This window comes from Lutra lutra, chromosome 1 (genome assembly GCF_902655055.1).
Source record: "Lutra lutra chromosome 1, mLutLut1.2, whole genome shotgun sequence".
NCBI lineage: Eukaryota > Metazoa > Chordata > Mammalia > Carnivora > Mustelidae > Lutra > Lutra lutra.
Window position 1 is genome coordinate 25803867 of NC_062278.1, and position 19333 is coordinate 25823199.

The window sequence follows — 19333 nt, forward strand, 5'->3', positions numbered from 1 at the left end:
ATTCTATTATAAAATGCTTTTGCTGACAAATTTTGCTCTGCAGAATGCAAACTTTGACTTCAGCCCCCATATTTTCAAATAATAAGTTTATAAGTAAAGGCAGTGGTTACTAGATACTCCAGATAATATAAAAATCATTCCAATAAATTTCCCCACTAAACACGTATAAACAGTTCTAGGAGGTGTAAACATTAGTAGCTAAATGTCCAAACAGTAGTATTGATTTATTAAGGTTAAAACCAACAAACTAAACATTTATATTTAACATCGATGAAGAAATACATATCTTCTTTTCAAAATTTAATATTTTAAACATTTACAAATGACTAAATGAAATAAACATTTACATTGGAAACTGAAATATATACTTATGAGTAAAGATTTAAATGATGAAAAATACATAATAAGTATCCAAAATTATACATATGTTTGGAAATTAAATTTACTATGCAAAAAACTTATAAAATCAATCTTTTTTTTTATTTTAAAGGAAATATCTCCGTAGAATGTCCACCTGGTTCTAGTCCTTGTGCTGATGCTCTAAAGTGTGTAGCAATTGATTTATTTTGTGATGGAGAATTAAACTGTCCAGATGGTTCTGATGAAGACAATAACACTTGTGGTAAGTAAGGCCGTCCACATTTTCTCTCACCACTGCCTTTTCATCCTCCGTCCCTGTCTACACACACACACACACACACACACACACACACATACACATCTCTGAGATAACAGAAACTACTGGAGAATGAGATATCCTGATACTCATGATTATAATTTAATATGGAACCTAATAAATAATTACATTAATGTTTTCTTAAACTATATTATGCAATATTAAATATTAATTAAGTGGAATTCTATTTGATGACTATGGAAAGAATGCTGTGATTAATGTCAGTCATAAGTGAGGGAAGAGAATGTCATTGTTTTTCATCCTTTATTAAACTACTCCAAACTATTATGAATTTGAATGCTCTTTCATGTTTTTTCACCATTATACCATATTATCAATCTTACTCTTTTTGGCCATTTCAATGGTCCCTCACTTAGTAATTGTCACTCCTTAATTTTGATTGTTCCTTTTGTTTGCCTTTGACGTAGAAGCAACAAATAGACAAAAAAAACGTGCTGGAGTTATAGTTCTGTGAATAATAGAAATCAGTTATGAATAAATTCCTGTCTTAGGAATAAAATATTCATGATTTGTAAATTTTGCCATCTGTTTAAGTGTTAATATTATTATTATCAACTATTGTTATTATTATTATTTCACACTTAAGTAGTACTTACTCTATGCCAAGCATGACTCAAAGTGATTTATATATATTCATTCTTTGACTTCATTTTATAGCTGGGTAACATATATGAAAGACTATCACATAACTGTAAAGATATATTGATAAGCAAGGTGAACTATTTGAATAACTCTAACTTATAATTAATTCTTAAAGAATTAAATAGAAGGCATGAATTGAACAATTTTTGGTGCTGTTTGTGATCATTATCAAAACAGACCATGAACACAATTATAGTTCCTGAAATGTATAAAGGTTATAGTTACAATTTGCTACACTTTGCTCTTCTTGCTTGCTATTAATTGAAGATGAACGCTCCAATAACAACAAAGCTTGAAAAGTTACCTAACCACTTGGTACTTACTTTAAAAGGCAGTTGGCCTGTTTTCCAGGACCAGGTCAGAAAAAAGGCAACTTGACTAAAGAGGCTTCTACTAAGCAATCCCAATTCAAATGTTCTTTGATAAAATTCAAACCTTCAAAGTTTAACTACATACTTTGAAGTGCACTCAGTGCATATTGGAAGAAAGTGCAGGCTACAGAATATTTTTTAATCTATTTTATATAACTAAGTTACTCAAAGAAGAAGAAAGCAAAATTCTTTTTTGCTATGGCTTTCAGACAGTTTTCAAAACCTTTTCAGGGAGAATATGATACAAGTGTGCCATCATGAGGTAATAAGGGTGATTTTGCTTAATATTTCAAAAAGAATAATGAATGCCAAATTTAGGCACATAGCTTTATGCCTATTTAACGATGATCGATAAACTTTAGTGGAGAAGAATATGTAAGATGAGTTGAATAATCAGAAAATGTCTTTACTGTCATGGAGTTAATAATGTTCATGGTAAAATAATAGCAGAGCATTTCCAAAAATAACCATAGAAATATCATGTAAGTGTGACAAAGTTTGTCCTAAAATAAGTTATAAGGCCATGAATTCTTTTTCTGAGTCAATATGGATGATGCCTTAGTATTAGAGGCATGGCATGAGCCTCTGTATTAGAACTGATTTAATTCTTTAAATTTGCCTGAAAGACACACAATCAAACTGCATATTTACTTTTCAATATCATGGAGGTTTGTGTTAATTGAACCTTAGTCTCAACTAACCTTCCATGTCACTAACTTTCTTAAGTCTCTAGATTCTCATTTTTCAGTTTTCTTGGCTCTCTTCATTATTTATAGTTTAAAATTGGCATTGCATCTAACTTGAAAAATAAATGTAAAGCCTTTGTGGAAAAAATGTGGACGAATCAATCACTTAATCTGTCCTTATCCATCTAGGATTCAGGCCTATAAGTAGTTTTAGTCATCACTCATCATTAGGGATGGTGAGCCCAAAAGCCCAGCGCACTTCACCTCAGCACCAACTTGAACTTTTAATAGCATAATTTCTACATGAAAGCTTGTGTCCATTAATCTACATTCACAAAAAAATTAAAGAGTATTCTTTCTATATGAAATGACCCTTGTGAGCACACACACACGCTCTCTCTTTCTTCTCCAGCTGTGAGCTCTAATTCTAGTTTGTGTTATTAATAGAGTCACATTAATGTTGACTTCCTCACATAGCTTCCTTTTTTAGCCTTTAGTTATTTAGGTTTTACACAACTTATAGCTGACTATAGCTGAACCAAGACTTCTTTAAATTGTTTTTCTCTTCTGATTAGAATGGTGTCAGCAGGAAAGTTCACTTTTTAGCTGACCTATGAAAAGGAAAGATGCTGACTCACAGACTTTAGACCGATGTTCAGACCTATTTGGAAGTTGTCAACTGTCTCTATAGATTGTTTGCATGCCTCTATGTATGTGCAAGATAGACCTTGGTGGGTGGGCATAGATCATGTTTATCTATCTATCTTGGAGAAGAATTTGAGGACCTAAGCAAGCATACAACTAGTAAATATTCAGCCAGCAGAGGGAGCTCTCATTAGGTTTTAAACGCATGACTTTTAGGAATCCCCTCCTGTTACAGGCAACGGTTCAGAGAGCTCAGTAAATACCTGATATTATTTGACAGGCTCGTTTATCTCCCACTCAGGATTTTTTTCTCATGCTACACTATAAAGCACTATGCAGTCTAAAAAGTTATAATCCTGAACAGTCAGTAATCCTACTTATCCGTGACTGGGTTAGATCTATCTGAAAGCCTAGCCCACTTCATTGTCTTGTGTAAAATTCAGTCCTCCAGAAATATCCTGAAATTAAATGAAAGAATATATGAGAAAGCCCCTAGAACAAGCCTATCTCTTGAAATAATAATATTTTGGCATTCTGAATTTTGCTATTATAAGTAGCTCAATACTATTGTAACTTTATTTTAAATGCCTTCAGGAATATTCTTCTTCTTCTTCTTTTTAAGATTTTATTTATTTACTTGACAGATAGACAGCTAGAGAGGGAACACAAAGTGGGGGGCAAGAGAGAGAAGCAGGCTCTCTGCTGAGCAGGAAGCCCAGTGTGGAGCTTGATCCTAGGACCCTGGGACCATGACCCCAGCCAAAGACAGATGCTTAATGACTGAGCCACCCAGGTGCCCCAGGAATATTCTTCTTAAGAATACTTTTATCCTCACATATAAGAATTCCCCAGAACTTGAAATGTAGATTATCCATTCCCACTGAAACTCAGCAACTTCATAGACAACTGGAAAAATTGATCATATTTTTTAGGATAGGCTAAATACTATGATAAGCAATCTTAGCAATTTAAGACAAAAACAGTTTGCTTATCAAGTCATGGTCCAAGTTAGACGGCAAGGGGCTGTACTCTGTGTAGGTATCTGGGATGTCAGCTCCTTCAGTATCCCATCTGTCCCCTGGATCCTTTGCAACCCACTGACAAAGGAAGAATGTCCTAGAAGGCCTTTTTAGAAATCAAATCTGGAAATAAATACAATTACCTCCACAATAGTTTAATGGCCAGGATCAGTCACATGGCTCTATTTTTTTCCCCTAAGATTTTATTTATTTATTTGAGAGAGAGAGAGAGCGAGAGAATGAGAGAGCATAAGAGAAGAGAGGTCAGGGGAGAAGCAGACTCCCTGCTGAGCAGGGACTGATGCGAGACTTGATCCTGGGACTCTAAGATCACGACCTGAGCTGAAAGCAGTTGCTTAACCAACTGAGCCACCCAGACGCCACACATGGCTCCATGTTTTAAAAAAGTGTAGTCTAGTGATGTGCCCCGAAGGGTCTGAAAAAGGGTATAGCAAACCTACAATAATCCTGCCACTGGGGACACAACTCACATTTTTGGAAAACTATGAATCTTGTTGTATGACACAGACCTGTTGATAATTCCCCCCAAAGATGCAGTGAATGGGTGTGAAGAAGGGAGGAATCACTGAAATGTTATCAGATTTGCAAATTGGTTTTATAAATTCTTACACTAGTCCTGTTTTGTGCCCTTTTCACTCTTTTTTGCTTCCTCCTACTCGTTGTAGAATGTTATTGCAAGTACAATGAAAATGATGGAATTCTTTAAAATTTCCCGTTCCTTCTTTTATTTACAATCCTGCACACACATACCCTCCTCCCTCCCCCGCTTTTCAGTTCAAAGAGGAGATTATAACATCATGATAGCTCTGTATATCGAGGTATAAGGCAGGATAGCCTTCTATGCTCAGTAGTAAGACTGCCTGGTTTTGAATTGTCCCTAACAAGCTGGGAGAACGTTTGCTGGTTACCTAACCCCTCTGTGCCTCACTTTTGCCACCTGTAACTTTATCAGATGGTTGTGAACATTACACTAATACATCTGTAATAACTTCAGAACAGGAGCTGGCACACAGTAAACACCCCATCAGTGCTAGCAGTTATATTCAAATATACCTGGTGGATTGATTGCTCTACGTTATTACATACAAACTATTTACAAAAGCAGTGGACTTTCTTGAACTGCCTGTAATCTTGAAGTCCATATATATTTTTTTTCTGGCAAACAGATTAAAAGGCTTCACATATCACCTAAAATATAAGCAGACGCCACAGTCATCGACAGGGAAGGACTGACTGTCCCATCTTCTCAGCATGGTCTGCAGTGGGCAGCGAATTGACTTTGAAAAAGATTTCCTTTTACAACTAGAAAATAACTTAATTTTATAACTAGAAAATTACTTAAATAACTTAACAACTAGAAAAAACTAAATTAAATTACTTTAATTTGCATTAAAAATCACATGTTTTACTGTTTATCTGAGAATTGTACCAATTCTCCTTAACCGTCCCCTTCAGCTCCGGGAAGTATTACACATAAGGAGATTCAGTTCTCTCAACAAGCTTGGATATTCTCTGCCCCCTCAACCAAATTTGTCATGGATTTTTCAGTGCTTAATCCTTTTATTTTAGAATATCTTTTCTGTTCTCAGTTTGTGTTGTTGTTTATTTGTGTTGTTGTTTATTTGTTTATTTGTTTGTTATTTATTTTGCTTTTTGTCTTTTGTTGGGAGTCAGGCTACCAAGTCATAATCCAATGCAATGAATTCTTAGGCCGTTATTTTTTAAATAGACTTTATGTCTTACAATTTACAATCTTACAGTCTTATAATCACAAAGTGAATTCTTATGCTTTTTTAAAAATACCGAAACTAGCAAAGAGCCAACCAAAAACTGTTCACTTTTCAGCTTTTTCTTTTGTCATATAAAACATTTGATGTCATATAATAGCTTGCATTTTATAACTTGATAGAAATATTGTATACTGTTACATGGGATTTTCCATCCATCCATTTTGGATTAACTTATTCTAGCTCTCGGATTCCAAGAGCACCAATTTAATTTTCATAAATTTCTTTAATCTCCCTACCCTCCATCAATGCTTCTGGCCTATGAGGAATTATCAACCTGCCAAGAGGAAAAGGACACACTCTAGGAGTAGTTATTTTAGAATAACTACTATTTTATTTCATTATTTTAGAATAATAACTAGAGGTGTCAACAGAATCAAGTAAGTGTATAGAAAATGATCTAAGAAAAATTAATGATTGTGAAAATAAAATGTGTTTTATTATTTTTTTAAACACATAGTATACATAATAACTGTAAAGGGAACACAAAAAGTAGTGAGGCATGGCTCCTGGTTCATGCTCTCAGTATGATTCTAAACTAGTTGGAAATGACTCAGATATAAGTTAAAGACAACTGATAATACATGACATCAAAGAGAAGTATATGAAGTAAATTTGCTATAAGAATTAAAAGAGGAAAATGAGGGGGTCGCCTGGGTGGCTCAGAGGGTTAAGCCTCTGCCTTCGGCTCAGGGTCCTGGGATCGAGCCCTGCATCGGACTCTCTGTTCAGCGGGGAGCCTGCTTCCCTCTCTCTCTCTGCCTGCCCCTCTGCCTACTATGATCTCTGTCTGTCAAATAAATAAAGTCTTTAAAAAAAAAAACAATAAAAAAAAAAGAGGAAAATGAGGAATCATAAAAAGCAAGAGACATATTCAGGAATATGTGAAAATACTGAGCTAGCGAATTCATACAAAAGAAGCAAGAGGTTTAAAAGAAGGTGGAATAGAGTGGATGGATAGAATTCACCACAGGCCACCGGAAACTCACATATCATTTGCCTGGCCATATTCTGATCATTTTTAGGAGAACACAGTATGTAATGCACATACTTGAAATTCACCCTAGCTCCAATTTAATGGGGAAAGTAAGACCAAAACAGTTAGTAGCTATTTGTCTAAATTAGAAGTTTATAATTTAAATATATGTATTTATATTTAAAAATATTTAAAATATAAATATGAAATAAATTTGAAATAAATTTAAAAATATAAATATGAAAAAAAGAAGTACTGAAAATGAAGCTTAAGTATGAGTATTTAGAAATAGAATGCTTTTCTAAAAGAATCTATGGTGAGTTCTGTACACGTATTTGAAAATGGGCAATAGATTTTAAACATGAGATCTCATCTACTCCCCCTTGATCATTTCAGTTTTGTAAAATGTCCTCATACAGATTTCAGTCATCGATGTTCTAGGAGGTGTTCACTAGATGATTTGAATCCCATTTCATATGAGAAAACTTTCCAGGACTATTTTTTGTCTGACATGAATTCCCACTTGTTTCCACAGCCACAGCTTGTGATGGAAGGTTTTTGTTGACTGGATCTTCTGGGTCCTTCCAGGCTGCTCATTACCCGAAGCCTTCTAAATTGAGTGTTGTTTGCCGGTGGATTATACGGTAATAGATCATCTTCTATTCCCTGTTAAGCCATTAAGTCTTTCTCTGATACAGTAGGTCCTACCACCTTCAGTAGTCTATTTTTGAACAATCATTTTCACTAGCTATGAAGCAAAGTCTTCCCAACTGATAACTTGTCCAAGTAGTTTCTCACTCATTCTTCACCTTCAAAAAGGTGTTCTGTGCTATGGATCATACTGTCTAATAAATAGGGCCATCACTGGACTTTGCAGTAAGTCCCCCCACCATGATTGGCACAGATCAAGGACTGGCAAGGTGAAGAGCACACATGTATATCTGTATATTGCAATACATAATATTTCCCATCACATGCATCCTGGTCTCTGAAGAGTTCCTTTCTCATTAGGCTAGCATCTGTTTGAAAATCTTCTCTGATGTGAGTTAGTCATGGCAGATTAAGAGCTGGAGACACCTTCTATACACATCCTGTTCGCTAGATCTTGAAAAACACTGGGATCAGTGACTATGTATTTGCCCTCCAAGCTACTTCAACCCACTAATCCAATCATTGTGATGATCCAAATAATCAGGCTGAAGGCTGATCCACCTCAATATTTATCTAAGCATTTTTCACACAGGACTAGTATCTGATTTTCTTTCCCAATATTCCAAAGGAAAATAATTTGTACCCAAATAAATAAAAGTAACACTGAATAAACTCATTGCAACTTTTTTTTTTTTAAGTCCAGGACTTCTCACAGTTTCAAATAAGTTAACAAGTGGTAAATATCTCAAAAAAAGAAAAAAATAGGGGCGCCTGAGTGGCTCAGTGGGTTAAGCCTCTGCCTTCGGCTCAGGTCATGATCTCAGGGTCCTGGGATCGAGCCCCACATCAGGCTCTCTGCTCAGCAGGGTGCCTGCTTCCTCTCTCTCCCCACCTGCCTCTCTGCCTACTTGTGATCTCTGTCTGTCAAATAAACAAATAAAATCTTAAAAAAATAATAATCTTAAGCCACTAATCATTTTCCTCCACAGAGCATGCAGAATAAATATTCTATGGGATATACTTTGATAAATGACATTCATTCTGTAAGTTCATCTCTCTTAACAGCTGAATGGGATTATGGTTTCCCAATCCAACCTACTGTATAATAGTTTTTTTAACTTTATTTTTTCAGTGTTCCAAGATTCATTGTTTATGCATCACACCCAGTGCTCCATGCAATATGTGCCCTCTTTAATACCCACCACCAGGTTCACCCAGTCCCTACCCCATGCCCCTCCAAAACCCTCAATTTGTTTCTCAGAGTCCACAGTCTCTCATGGTTCATCTCCTTACTGTTTAATAGTTTTAATCATTGTGATGATGCACTAGAAAACCAGATGATTCACTAGAAAACATAATAGCTGATGAAAGGTTACAAGTCAGTACCAAACAAGTTCTTTCCAACCAAATCATAGAAATGGCCCCATAAAGATGCACAGTATTGTTTACTTGTGTATATATATCCCAGACACGAGATGCATATGAAGGGAAGATTGTCCTAAATACATTTACTTGGCATTATTCAGGGAAAGAAGAACATCCTATTCTCTTTAAATAATTTCTATTTTGGAGCTCAACCACATGTACATTATGTTTTCATGCTCCAGATAACAGGTTACTTGTGTGCCAAAGACAAGATTTTGTATTAAAAATGGCAGCTCACTTGTTAAGTGAAGAAATAACCAATTTGGAGGATACTGCTTCCAATATAATCCCATCAAATTTTAAAAGAAACATTTATATGACTATTAACAATGTTCATAAGTAAAATGAAAAATATTCTATTCCTTATTTAAAATGTCAACAGAAAGCTATAGAAAAATCTTAAGTTACTTCCTTTGAAAATGGAAAGAATATGAATCCTTAATTACTTCTTCATGCAATCTTTGGAATTTTTTTAAACCAAATAAAAATAATTTAATTGTTAAATCCACTGCTTAATAAAGCTCAGTCAAATTTATATGAGAGTTTATAAGCAGAACTTTTGCCATAATAATATACCATTTATGTAATAATCACACTATGTTAATTAAGGATTTGTATGGTTTGATTCTTTTTTCTTTCTTCTCTGTTACTTAATTTTTAAAACCATTTTTAAGAAATCCATCATTAGTTTTAGAGGCGGGAAGGGTGGGAGTTGGTTAGCCCAGTGATGGGTATTAAAGAGGGCGCATATTGCATGGAGCACTGGGTGTTATATACAAACAATGAGTCATGGAACATTACATCAAAAACAATGATGTACCGTATAGTGACCAACATAACATAATAAAAAAAAAAAAGAAAGAAAGAAAAAGAAATCCACCATTGGGGCACCTGGGTGGCTCAGTTGGTTAAGCGGCTTCTTTAGGCTTATGTCATGATCCCTGGGATTGAGCCCCACTGGGCTTCCTGCTCAACAGAGAGTCTGCTTTTCCCTTTCCCTCTGACTCCACCTTTGCCCATGCTCTCTTATGTACACGCTCTCTCTCAAATAAATAAAATCTTAAAAAAAAGAAAGAAAGAAAAAAGAAAGAAATCCACCATTAGTGAAGCAATGATTTTGAAAACCCAAGGAATCCAAAATATTACCCTAAACACTGTACTTCAAGATGAGATTATGATTTAATTAATCATAAACCTAAATATGTTTTCTTCTCAACTTGATTTCTGCAATAGTGATGCATTGTCCTTGATAGTTTGTTTCTCCTAATGGTGATCAAAGTGGGGTTAAAGACAATGATGTTTCCTACAGGATTTGAAGACCGTTTAAAGAGTGGAGAAATGCTTAAAATGCAATTAAACTATATTTGGGCCTATCCCATCCTTAGAATTATATTAAAACTACATTTAGCAGGGTGTCAGATATTAAGAATGTGAGCACTACAGACAGTCTTTGTGAGTTCAAATCTGCCCTACAGATTCAAAATTTGTGATCTCAGGCAAATCATAAAATCTCTCTGACCCAAAATTTCTGCATTCATAGAGTTCACAATCTCTAAATTCAGAGGCCAAAGTCACTATTAAATGTAGTACTAAATGTAAAGGGCTTAGCCCCATATCAATATATCAAAAAAATGGGCTCTTAAGAGATTAACTATTGATACAAAAATGCAAAATGCATAAATTATATTTAGAAAAAATCCATTCCCTTCAAATAATCATAAGAATACCATGTCTAATATTATAAAAACATATATTGTATTTTCTAATTAGTCTTATATTTATAAATGACCACATTTTTATTGCAGTTCAGCTAGCTTTTCTGAATCAGAAAAAAGAAATAGAAAACAATATGCACCAGTTTCTCTCTTCTACCTTTGACGTTATATTTTAAAAAGGTAAAAGAATACTGAAAACAAAAGTTTTGAAGGAGATTGTCTTGTATCCTTTGGTTTCTTAGCTTAAAAATATCACATGAAGAAAAACACACTATATTCCTGCTTAAAGACACCAAAACTTCAATTAAAAAACAGAAATCACCCCTGAAGGCTGCTTCATTTCTTCTTCCTCTGTCTTCATAAGCTTTGATGCTGGAGTCCCTTGAGTCTCACCAGAAAGCTCACTCAAGTGCCCATTCCTGAATAGTCCTAACAAAGGCAGAATTTTTATACATGGTCTGCCCACAGATGACAAGATCTTATATGTAGAAAGTTATCAAAATGCACACACAAACACACCACTAATAAAAGAATTCAGCAAAGTTACAGAACACAAAATCCATGTAAAAAAAAATCAGTTATGTTTCCTTACACTAATAATGAACACACACAAAAAAAGAAATTAAGGAAACAGTCCCTTCTCATACACACACACACTCACATAGCAATAGCACCACATTCACCCCACACATAACAACACATACACAATTAACACACCACAAATCCACCATACCCACATCAAACATACACCACACAATCATACCACACATACAGAAAAAAAAAAATAGAAAGAAATCTTCATAACACTGTTCTTCAATGACATTAAAAGCATACGCAGCTAAAGCAAAAATAGACAAGAGGCATTACATCACATTAAAAAACCTTCTATAGAGCAAAGGAAACAATCAGTAGAGTGAAAAGGCAACCTATGAAATGGAATATAATATTTGCAAGCCATATATCTGATAAAGGGTTAATATCCAAAATACTTAAGTAACTTTTACAACTGCATAGCAAAAGAACAAATAATTCAATTAAAAAATGGGCAAAAATCTCAAATAAGTATTTCTCCAAACAAGACATACAGATGGTGAACAGGCATTTGAAAAGTTGCTCAGCATCAACAATCATCAAGGATATGCAAATTTAAAATCACAGTGGCTATGATTAAAAAAACAGAAAATGATAAATGTTGGTGAGGATGTGGAGAAAATGGAACCCTGTGCGCCACTGATGGAATGTAAAATGGTGTGGTCACTATGGAAAACAGTATGGCGATTCCTCAAACATTTTTAAAAGGAACTGCTATATAATCCAGCAATCTCATTTCTGGATATTTATCCAAGACTTGAAATCAGAATCTCTAAGAGATATTTACACTCCCATGCTCAGCTGCATCGCAACATTATTCACAAAAACAAAGAAGAGATGGAAACAACCTAAATGTCCATTCAATGAATGGATACAGAAAATATGGTACATACATACAATGGAATATTATTCAGCCATTAAAAGAAGGAAATCCTATCATGTGCAACAACATGGGTGAAATTTGAGGACATCATGCCAAGTGAAATAAGCTTTTCATTGAAGAGCAAATACTGCATGATTCCATTTACATGAAGCATCTAAAGTATTCAAACTCATAGAGACAGAAAGTAGAATGGTGGTTTCCAGGGACAAGGAGAGGGTGAAATGGGGAGTTACTGTTCAGTAGGAACAGTGTTTCAGTCATGTAAGTTGAAAAAGTTCTAGAGATCTGCTGTAGAACATTGTGCTTATAGTTAACAGTTCTGTATCATATACTTAAAAATTTATTGAGTATCATTCTCATGTTATGTCTTTTTTTAATCACAACTAGAAAATACATTCAAATTCTAGAATGCATAAAGAGTTGTAACAGCCTGTTAAGAGTGTAGTAATCTATTTTTTGCTTTAATTTAGTGTAAATCAAGGACTCTTCATTAAACTGAGCTTCAATTATCTTAACACATGTTATACAGATGTATTAAATATTTATGAAGGTGTGGGTACAAACAAGATTTTAAGAGGTAAGTTAAAACAAATATATAACCCATTATCAAAATGAAAATATGTGGTAAACTCTTTGAAGTAATGTGTTTTCTCTTTGATTTTTAAACTGAATGTGGACTTGAACTTCAAGTTACTGAAAGAAAAAGCAAAACTGGTTCTCATTATAAAAGTTAGTAATTTAGTGCCCTATGTCATCAATCTTCTTAGTAATAAAAAGGTTATGGTTTCCATTATTATCCTCTTCTACTTTCAGTTTTGAAAATCATGTGGAATTTTCCAAAGAAATGTAATTATGTCTTTGGTTACTATGCTTTCTTTAATTGTTACTCCCTATTAAGCAAAATTCAGACAAACCCTGAAAATCATTGTTCTTATTTTCTCTAGCATTGCAACTCACAGAATGTCTTCCTATTTTCAACACGCACTCTACTTCTCAGTCTCTTGCTGTACTATTTTGAATAAAGTGGGTAAAACAATGACTAGCCCAGGATGTAAGATCAGTAAATGGTAGGTGTAGGTGGTATTGCTCTTATATAACCATTTGTCATTATGTACGTGGACACCCTTAGAAGCTGAAAAGAAGGCAGGAAATGAATGAATATATATATGTCCACTCCCCTTTTTTTCTGTTTGGTCTCAAAATGCATGGAACTACCTACTCATAATAGCCAACAAAAGTAGGGGTGAAATTCCAAGAGGAAATAAAATAAGGATGAAGAAGAAGATATAATAATGGAGCCCAGCGAATCAGTAGTTTTCCTCACCCTTCGGAGGGAGTGTCAAGTGTAGAGCTGATATGAGGTTACAGGTGACACCTGTTTTTCAAGTTTATATAATAGCGACATTTATTTTAACCATTTTGGCTTTCAAATTGTACTTGTGGTAATGAAAAGTGAATCCTATCTAATAAGTGTTTTTGATTAATCAGTTTGAGAAATATTTAAGCATATGATATGTACTTTGAATTGGGTGCTATTAACGTAACATTCACCATACTGTGTGTTATGTATGGATATTCTTATTTAATATTTTCAATAAACCTGTGAAGTATGCATTACAGGAGAGGAAAATGGGCCCTAATGGGTTAAACAACCACAAGTCCCTGGAGCTAGTGAGTGTTGGAGGCGAAATCAGACTTAAGACTCTCTAACTTCAAACACAATGCAATTACTCATTGTGTTTTAAAACCCCCTAGTACAAATATAATAGTGAATATACATAAAACAGATGAACTCCAATAAGTCACATTTGACTAAAATAGATGGGCCAGCCATTTGATAATCTGCTTATTTCTGTGGTTGATAAATCTAGTTCCTTAAAATTATAATCAACATAAGTATTTACATAAACAAATAAACCAAGTCATATAAATTTCTCCAAGGGCTAATGTGATATTAATAATTTGTTTTAGCATACACTGATAACTTGTAATATGCAAAATAATATTCTAAACATTTTAAGTTAACTCAATAAATGCTCACCAAAACCGTATTATGTAGGTGCTAGTATAATTTTGTTTACTTCTATAAATGATGAAAACAAAATTCATAGAGGCTGACTGCCCAAAAGTGATAGGTGTAAGTTACCCTCATGTTTCTTTACCCCTTGAATACCATGATTTGCCTAAATGCTATTCTCATTTCTCTTCATGTGCTTAGATTATCAGTGATTCATGAATAAATCTTAGAATCACCAGGGATAGTGATTGAATAATGTACAAATAACTATCATAAAAAATCAGCAAAGAAATTAAATATCCAAATAGACAAAAATCTATGAGAGTGTATTTAAATTATAACAAATAGGTAGTTGTTTAAATTTTAAGGTCTTTTGAAATATAAATCCATTTTAAAGTTTCGAAAATGAACATTATAATTTTCACTTGAAAAAATATGAGAAATAAATTTGCCTATTAAAATTTAAAAATTAAAATTCTTAAAGTTAAAAATAATACTTTTTTTAAGAAGGCAATCTTACCTTCAGCATCTAGCACAGTGCCTGATAAATTAAAAACTCAGTATTTGTTGATTTAAATTTAAAATAACAGATTTATATGTCATTGTATTATAGCATGTAATACATGAAGATCAATATCATTCCTTAACTCTAAAGTTATTTTATTTTGTAATAACGCCAGTACTTTAATTCTTGACTCACACTCCCATCTTTTTCTAAATATTTTAGCAAGTTCCTCTAAGAGATACATAAAACATTTACTTTTAATAAGTTCCAATTCAGAATATATACCTCAAATACTGTTATTATTTTATCACATTGAAAATATGTAGATATTTTAATTAAATTAGAAAGAACAAGATTATCTAGAGAAATTATAAAAAAGTTTAAGTATCCAGTACCATAAAATGATTATGTACTTGATTAGGGATAAGTGAATATAAACAAGTTCAAAGGCATTTTCAGTCATTTTTATGTACAGTGATGTAAAAGTTCTCTAACTGGCAGAAAGTGTCAGAGACGGTGCTCATTACATAAAGAAAAATGATATAAATTGCAAGAGGATCTTCTCCAAATAATTATGGGAATTGAGGTAAATCAAAATAGAATAACCGGAGAGTTGTTCAATAGATCAATTGATAAAACAATAAATTGATAAATGGTTGGACAGAAGAATGGATCTATTGTTAGATGGATAAACAGATAGAAATGTATATATAATAGTTACCCTTTATTTTATTATTTATTTATTTGTTTATTTATTTATTTATTTTGGTAGCTTCTCTCTGGGAAACCAATCCTGGCACAATTAGGATCTTTTCCAACCAAGTTACTGCCACTTTTCTTATAGGATCTGATGAAAATGATTATATTGGTTTTAATGCAACATACACCGCATTTAACAGCACAGAACTTAATAGTAAGTATTGTTCATTCTTCAGCCTTTGAATCTTCAGATCCTTCAATATTGTAATGGAATTTTAAAAGTAGCAGACAGGACCTGAAATTTTAGAACGAGGTCATAATTTGTCTCATTATGCAAGTTCTTTAATGATTATCTCTTATATGTAGCTATCTCTACTTGATAGCTGGAGAAATTGGGAAATTAGAAGATAGTTCATGTTCTTCAAAAGAATCAAATAACCAATTTGACAAAAATTACAAAGTTCCATATATATGTATATGCATAAAACTAATTCTGAGAATATTCCACATCAACTTGATTTTGACCCAAGTATTAAATTTAGTAAAAAGAGGAGAGAAAAATATGAGACAAAGTTTATGTGGGTAAACCAAAAATAGGTAAGATGTAAAACTTAAAGAACAGTAAGAACAAGAAGCTTGTCTTTGGTAAAGTCCTACTGGGGTATAGGAAGCATATTAATTTAAGACAGTTGTCAACAAAAAGCTGTTTTTTTTTTTTAAACTAAATAGAATGAAACAGAATTATGATGAATAAAAAAAAGATTGTGTGCTTGACAATTATAAGTGTATAGGGAGGGAGGGAAAAATAAAACAAGATGAAATAGGAGAGGGAAAAAACCGTAAGAGACTCTTAACCATAGGAAACAAACTGAGGGATGTTGGAAGGGAGGCAGGTGGGAGAATGGGATGATAGGCATTATGGAAGGCACTTGATCAATGAGCACTGAGTGTTATATGAAACTGATGAATCACTAAATTCTACCTCTGAAACTAATAATACTATATGTTAATTAATTGAATCTAAATTAAATCTAATTTAATTTAAAAATAAGTGTGTAAGACTGTATAAGACTAGATTATTTTCAATGTAATTGATTAAATTAGTTACACTGTGGACTAAATTTAAAGTGTTTTTTTTTTAATTCACAGATTATGAGAAAATTAACTGTAATTTTGAAGATGGCTTTTGTTTCTGGGTCCAGGATCTAAATGATGATAATGAATGGGAAAGGACCCAGGGAAACACCTTTCCTCCTTTTACTGGACCAAATTTTGATCATACTTTTGGCAATGAATCAGGTATAATTCATATTTAATTCAAAAGTCAAAAGGAAAGTGGTATGTATTTGTAGTTTAATGTGAATAGTATTAAATTTGAAATGTTTTTTTCAGATTTTCTTTTTAAAAAAATCATGGGTAATAAATACTTTTAAATGAAAATGGTAATCAAATAAGCTATAAAAGTAAGTATTTTAAAAATATATTCTTTTATCCTATATATTCATGAAACATTAAAAAGTACATGGAGCTGATTACAGACAAGATGGATTATTGCCCTAGATTTGCCACTCACTATTGGCCAATTGGACTTGGAGAAAGCAATTAGCTTTTCTGAACTTTGGTCTACTTTGCCTTAATTTCATTTTCCAAATTTTTTATTGCTGCTGTAGAGAAATACTTTTTTTTTTTTTTTTTTTTTTTTTGGTATATTGGTCTTGCACCCTACAACTTTGCTGAACTTGTTTATTAACTGGGATAGTTTTTAAAGTTTTAGAATTCTCAATATACAAGATCATGTTAACTTGGAATAAAGATCTAGGGATAGATTGGCTTCTGAGGAGCTGTCTTTGTTTAAGCTTCTGTGGCAGGGTACCACAGCCAGCTTCATCTAAATAATAATTTAGTTCTCATAGTTCTGGAGAGGGGAAGTCTGTGGTTGGGGTGCCAGCATGGTCAGGTTCTGATGAGAGCTCTTCTGCTTCATAGACACAGGCTTTCTCACTGTATTCTCACACAACGGAGGGAGAGAGACAGAAAGACAGAGTCAGAGAGAGACAGAGAGACAGCACTCTCTCCTGTATCTTCTCATAAGGTCACTAATCACATCATGAGGGTTTCACTCTCTTGACCTAATTGTCTCCCAAAGGCCTTACCTCTAAACACCATCATCTGGAATTAGAGTTTCAACATAAATATTGTGGAGACACAGCCATCTGTTCATACCAAAAGGACAATGAATGAGCTGATTCTAAAGCATGGTCCTGAGGGAAGGGCTGTAAGTTGTAAATAGCTTTTTGTGTGAATATCAGATTTAGATTTCAGGGAGAAAAATAGCATTGGAAACAATAATAGTTGATGGAAAAGACCAGAAATCACAGAGAATTATCAGGAGATAAGGAAGTCATAGTGGCAAGACCACTCGTGAAAATCCCAAAAGCATGACTTACGATACCAAATTAATCACTGAACAGAGAGTTTCCAAATATAGAAGTAATATGGATCTTAAAAATAAGAAAAATTACAAAAGGACAGAATAGAAATTTCTGCATTTAGATAATTTTCTTAGGCAAAATCCATCATACAATATGACTTGTCACTGGTGAAAATATGGTTCAATTAAAAAAAAAAAAAAAGCATTACAATCTTTAACCAGACATGGCTATAGGGATTGAGCACACAGATCTCATATCACCACTTCCATAAAGTCTGTCTAGAACTTCCAAGTTGAAATTTTCCTTTCTGTTAAACAATTATAAACACTTCTTTTACCTCTCCTGCCACATGGTATTATATTTTCTTAGTTATTTGTTTATTTTCAGAAACAGGAAACTTGCCTTTTTCATCTTTGAATTCCTAGTACATTCTCATTATCTGAATCTAATAAACATGTAAAATTGTTTTTTAATTTATATGAATGAATATCTACAATTTTGACTCAATGAATAGTTTCTGATTGAGTGAGTTATTGACTTAATGAAATTTCTTATAATTTCACAAAATTGCTCAGGTTAAAAATACCCTGAGCACATATGCATTATAATTCATTATAATTTATTTTCAATGGCCATTTCTATCACAGAGATCAATACACTTATTTTTATGAACTGAAAAGTAGCTGATTGAAAGTCAATTTTGAATAATATCTGGTAAGAGGACATTAAATAATTCATTTTTTCAGGCAAAAATGTATCTGACTAATCCTGTTCCTTTAGACAATGCTCTCCCTGGGATAACAAAATTTGGTTCATCATACTACTTCAACTTGATCAAAATATTGCTTAATAAAAAGTGACTATTTTGGACCCATTTTTAATCTATTTCTATAGTCATCAACAAAAGCCTCAGTTGATTAATTCTTCTATTCCTTTATTCAAGAAGTGTTTGGTTTTTTGTTTGGGTTTTTTTTGTGGGTTTTTTTTGTTTGTTTTGTTTTGTTTTGTTTTGTTTTGAGTCCTAGTCCCTACTCAAGGTACTCAAAATATTAACTTTGAGCAAAAATAAAACAGATTTTCTTCAATCATGGGACACATATTCTGGGGGTGGAGGAGAAACTTAAAATTACAAACTAAGCAATGGGTATGACAAATTGTGGGTATGCTAAATGTGAATCAGTGTTCTGAGAAAAATATATAGAGCTTTGTAAAGGCAGTGGTGAGGGCAAGTATGCTGAGGTGCTATTGCAGATTACAACAGGGTGATCAGGTGAGTCCCATTGAAAGATGACATTCAAATCAAAACTTTACAGAATTGAAGGAATCAGCCATATAGATTTTTCTACACAGAGGGGACAAGCAGAACAAAGGCTTTAAAAGGACCATTCTTGACCTATTTAAAGAAAAGCCAGGAGGTCAAGATGAATGACATGGAATAAACAGGGTCAGTAGAGTGCAGGTAATAATGGGTCTTCTACGGCTTTGGCTTTTTCCTCAGTGAAATGAAGAACTATTGGAGTTTCTTGAGCATAGAAGTGATAGGATTCACGCTGGCTGGTAGAGTTTATGGA

General features: G+C 33.4%; 1 protein-coding gene across 2 annotated transcripts in view; it reads left to right on the forward strand.

Annotated features, from left to right (window-relative positions):
- TMPRSS15 (transmembrane serine protease 15) overlaps positions 1 to 19333 on the forward strand; it is a 118035-nt gene that overhangs the window by 24126 nt on the left and 74576 nt on the right. For both annotated transcript variants that reach the window (XM_047721687.1, XM_047721679.1), the window contains exons 7-11: positions 491 to 622; positions 7380 to 7488; positions 12580 to 12686; positions 15404 to 15544; positions 16480 to 16629. In XM_047721687.1, coding sequence (XP_047577643.1) covers positions 491 to 622; positions 7380 to 7488; positions 12580 to 12686; positions 15404 to 15544; positions 16480 to 16629 — 639 coding nt within the window. The remainder of the gene's footprint in view (positions 1 to 490; positions 623 to 7379; positions 7489 to 12579; positions 12687 to 15403; positions 15545 to 16479; positions 16630 to 19333) is intronic.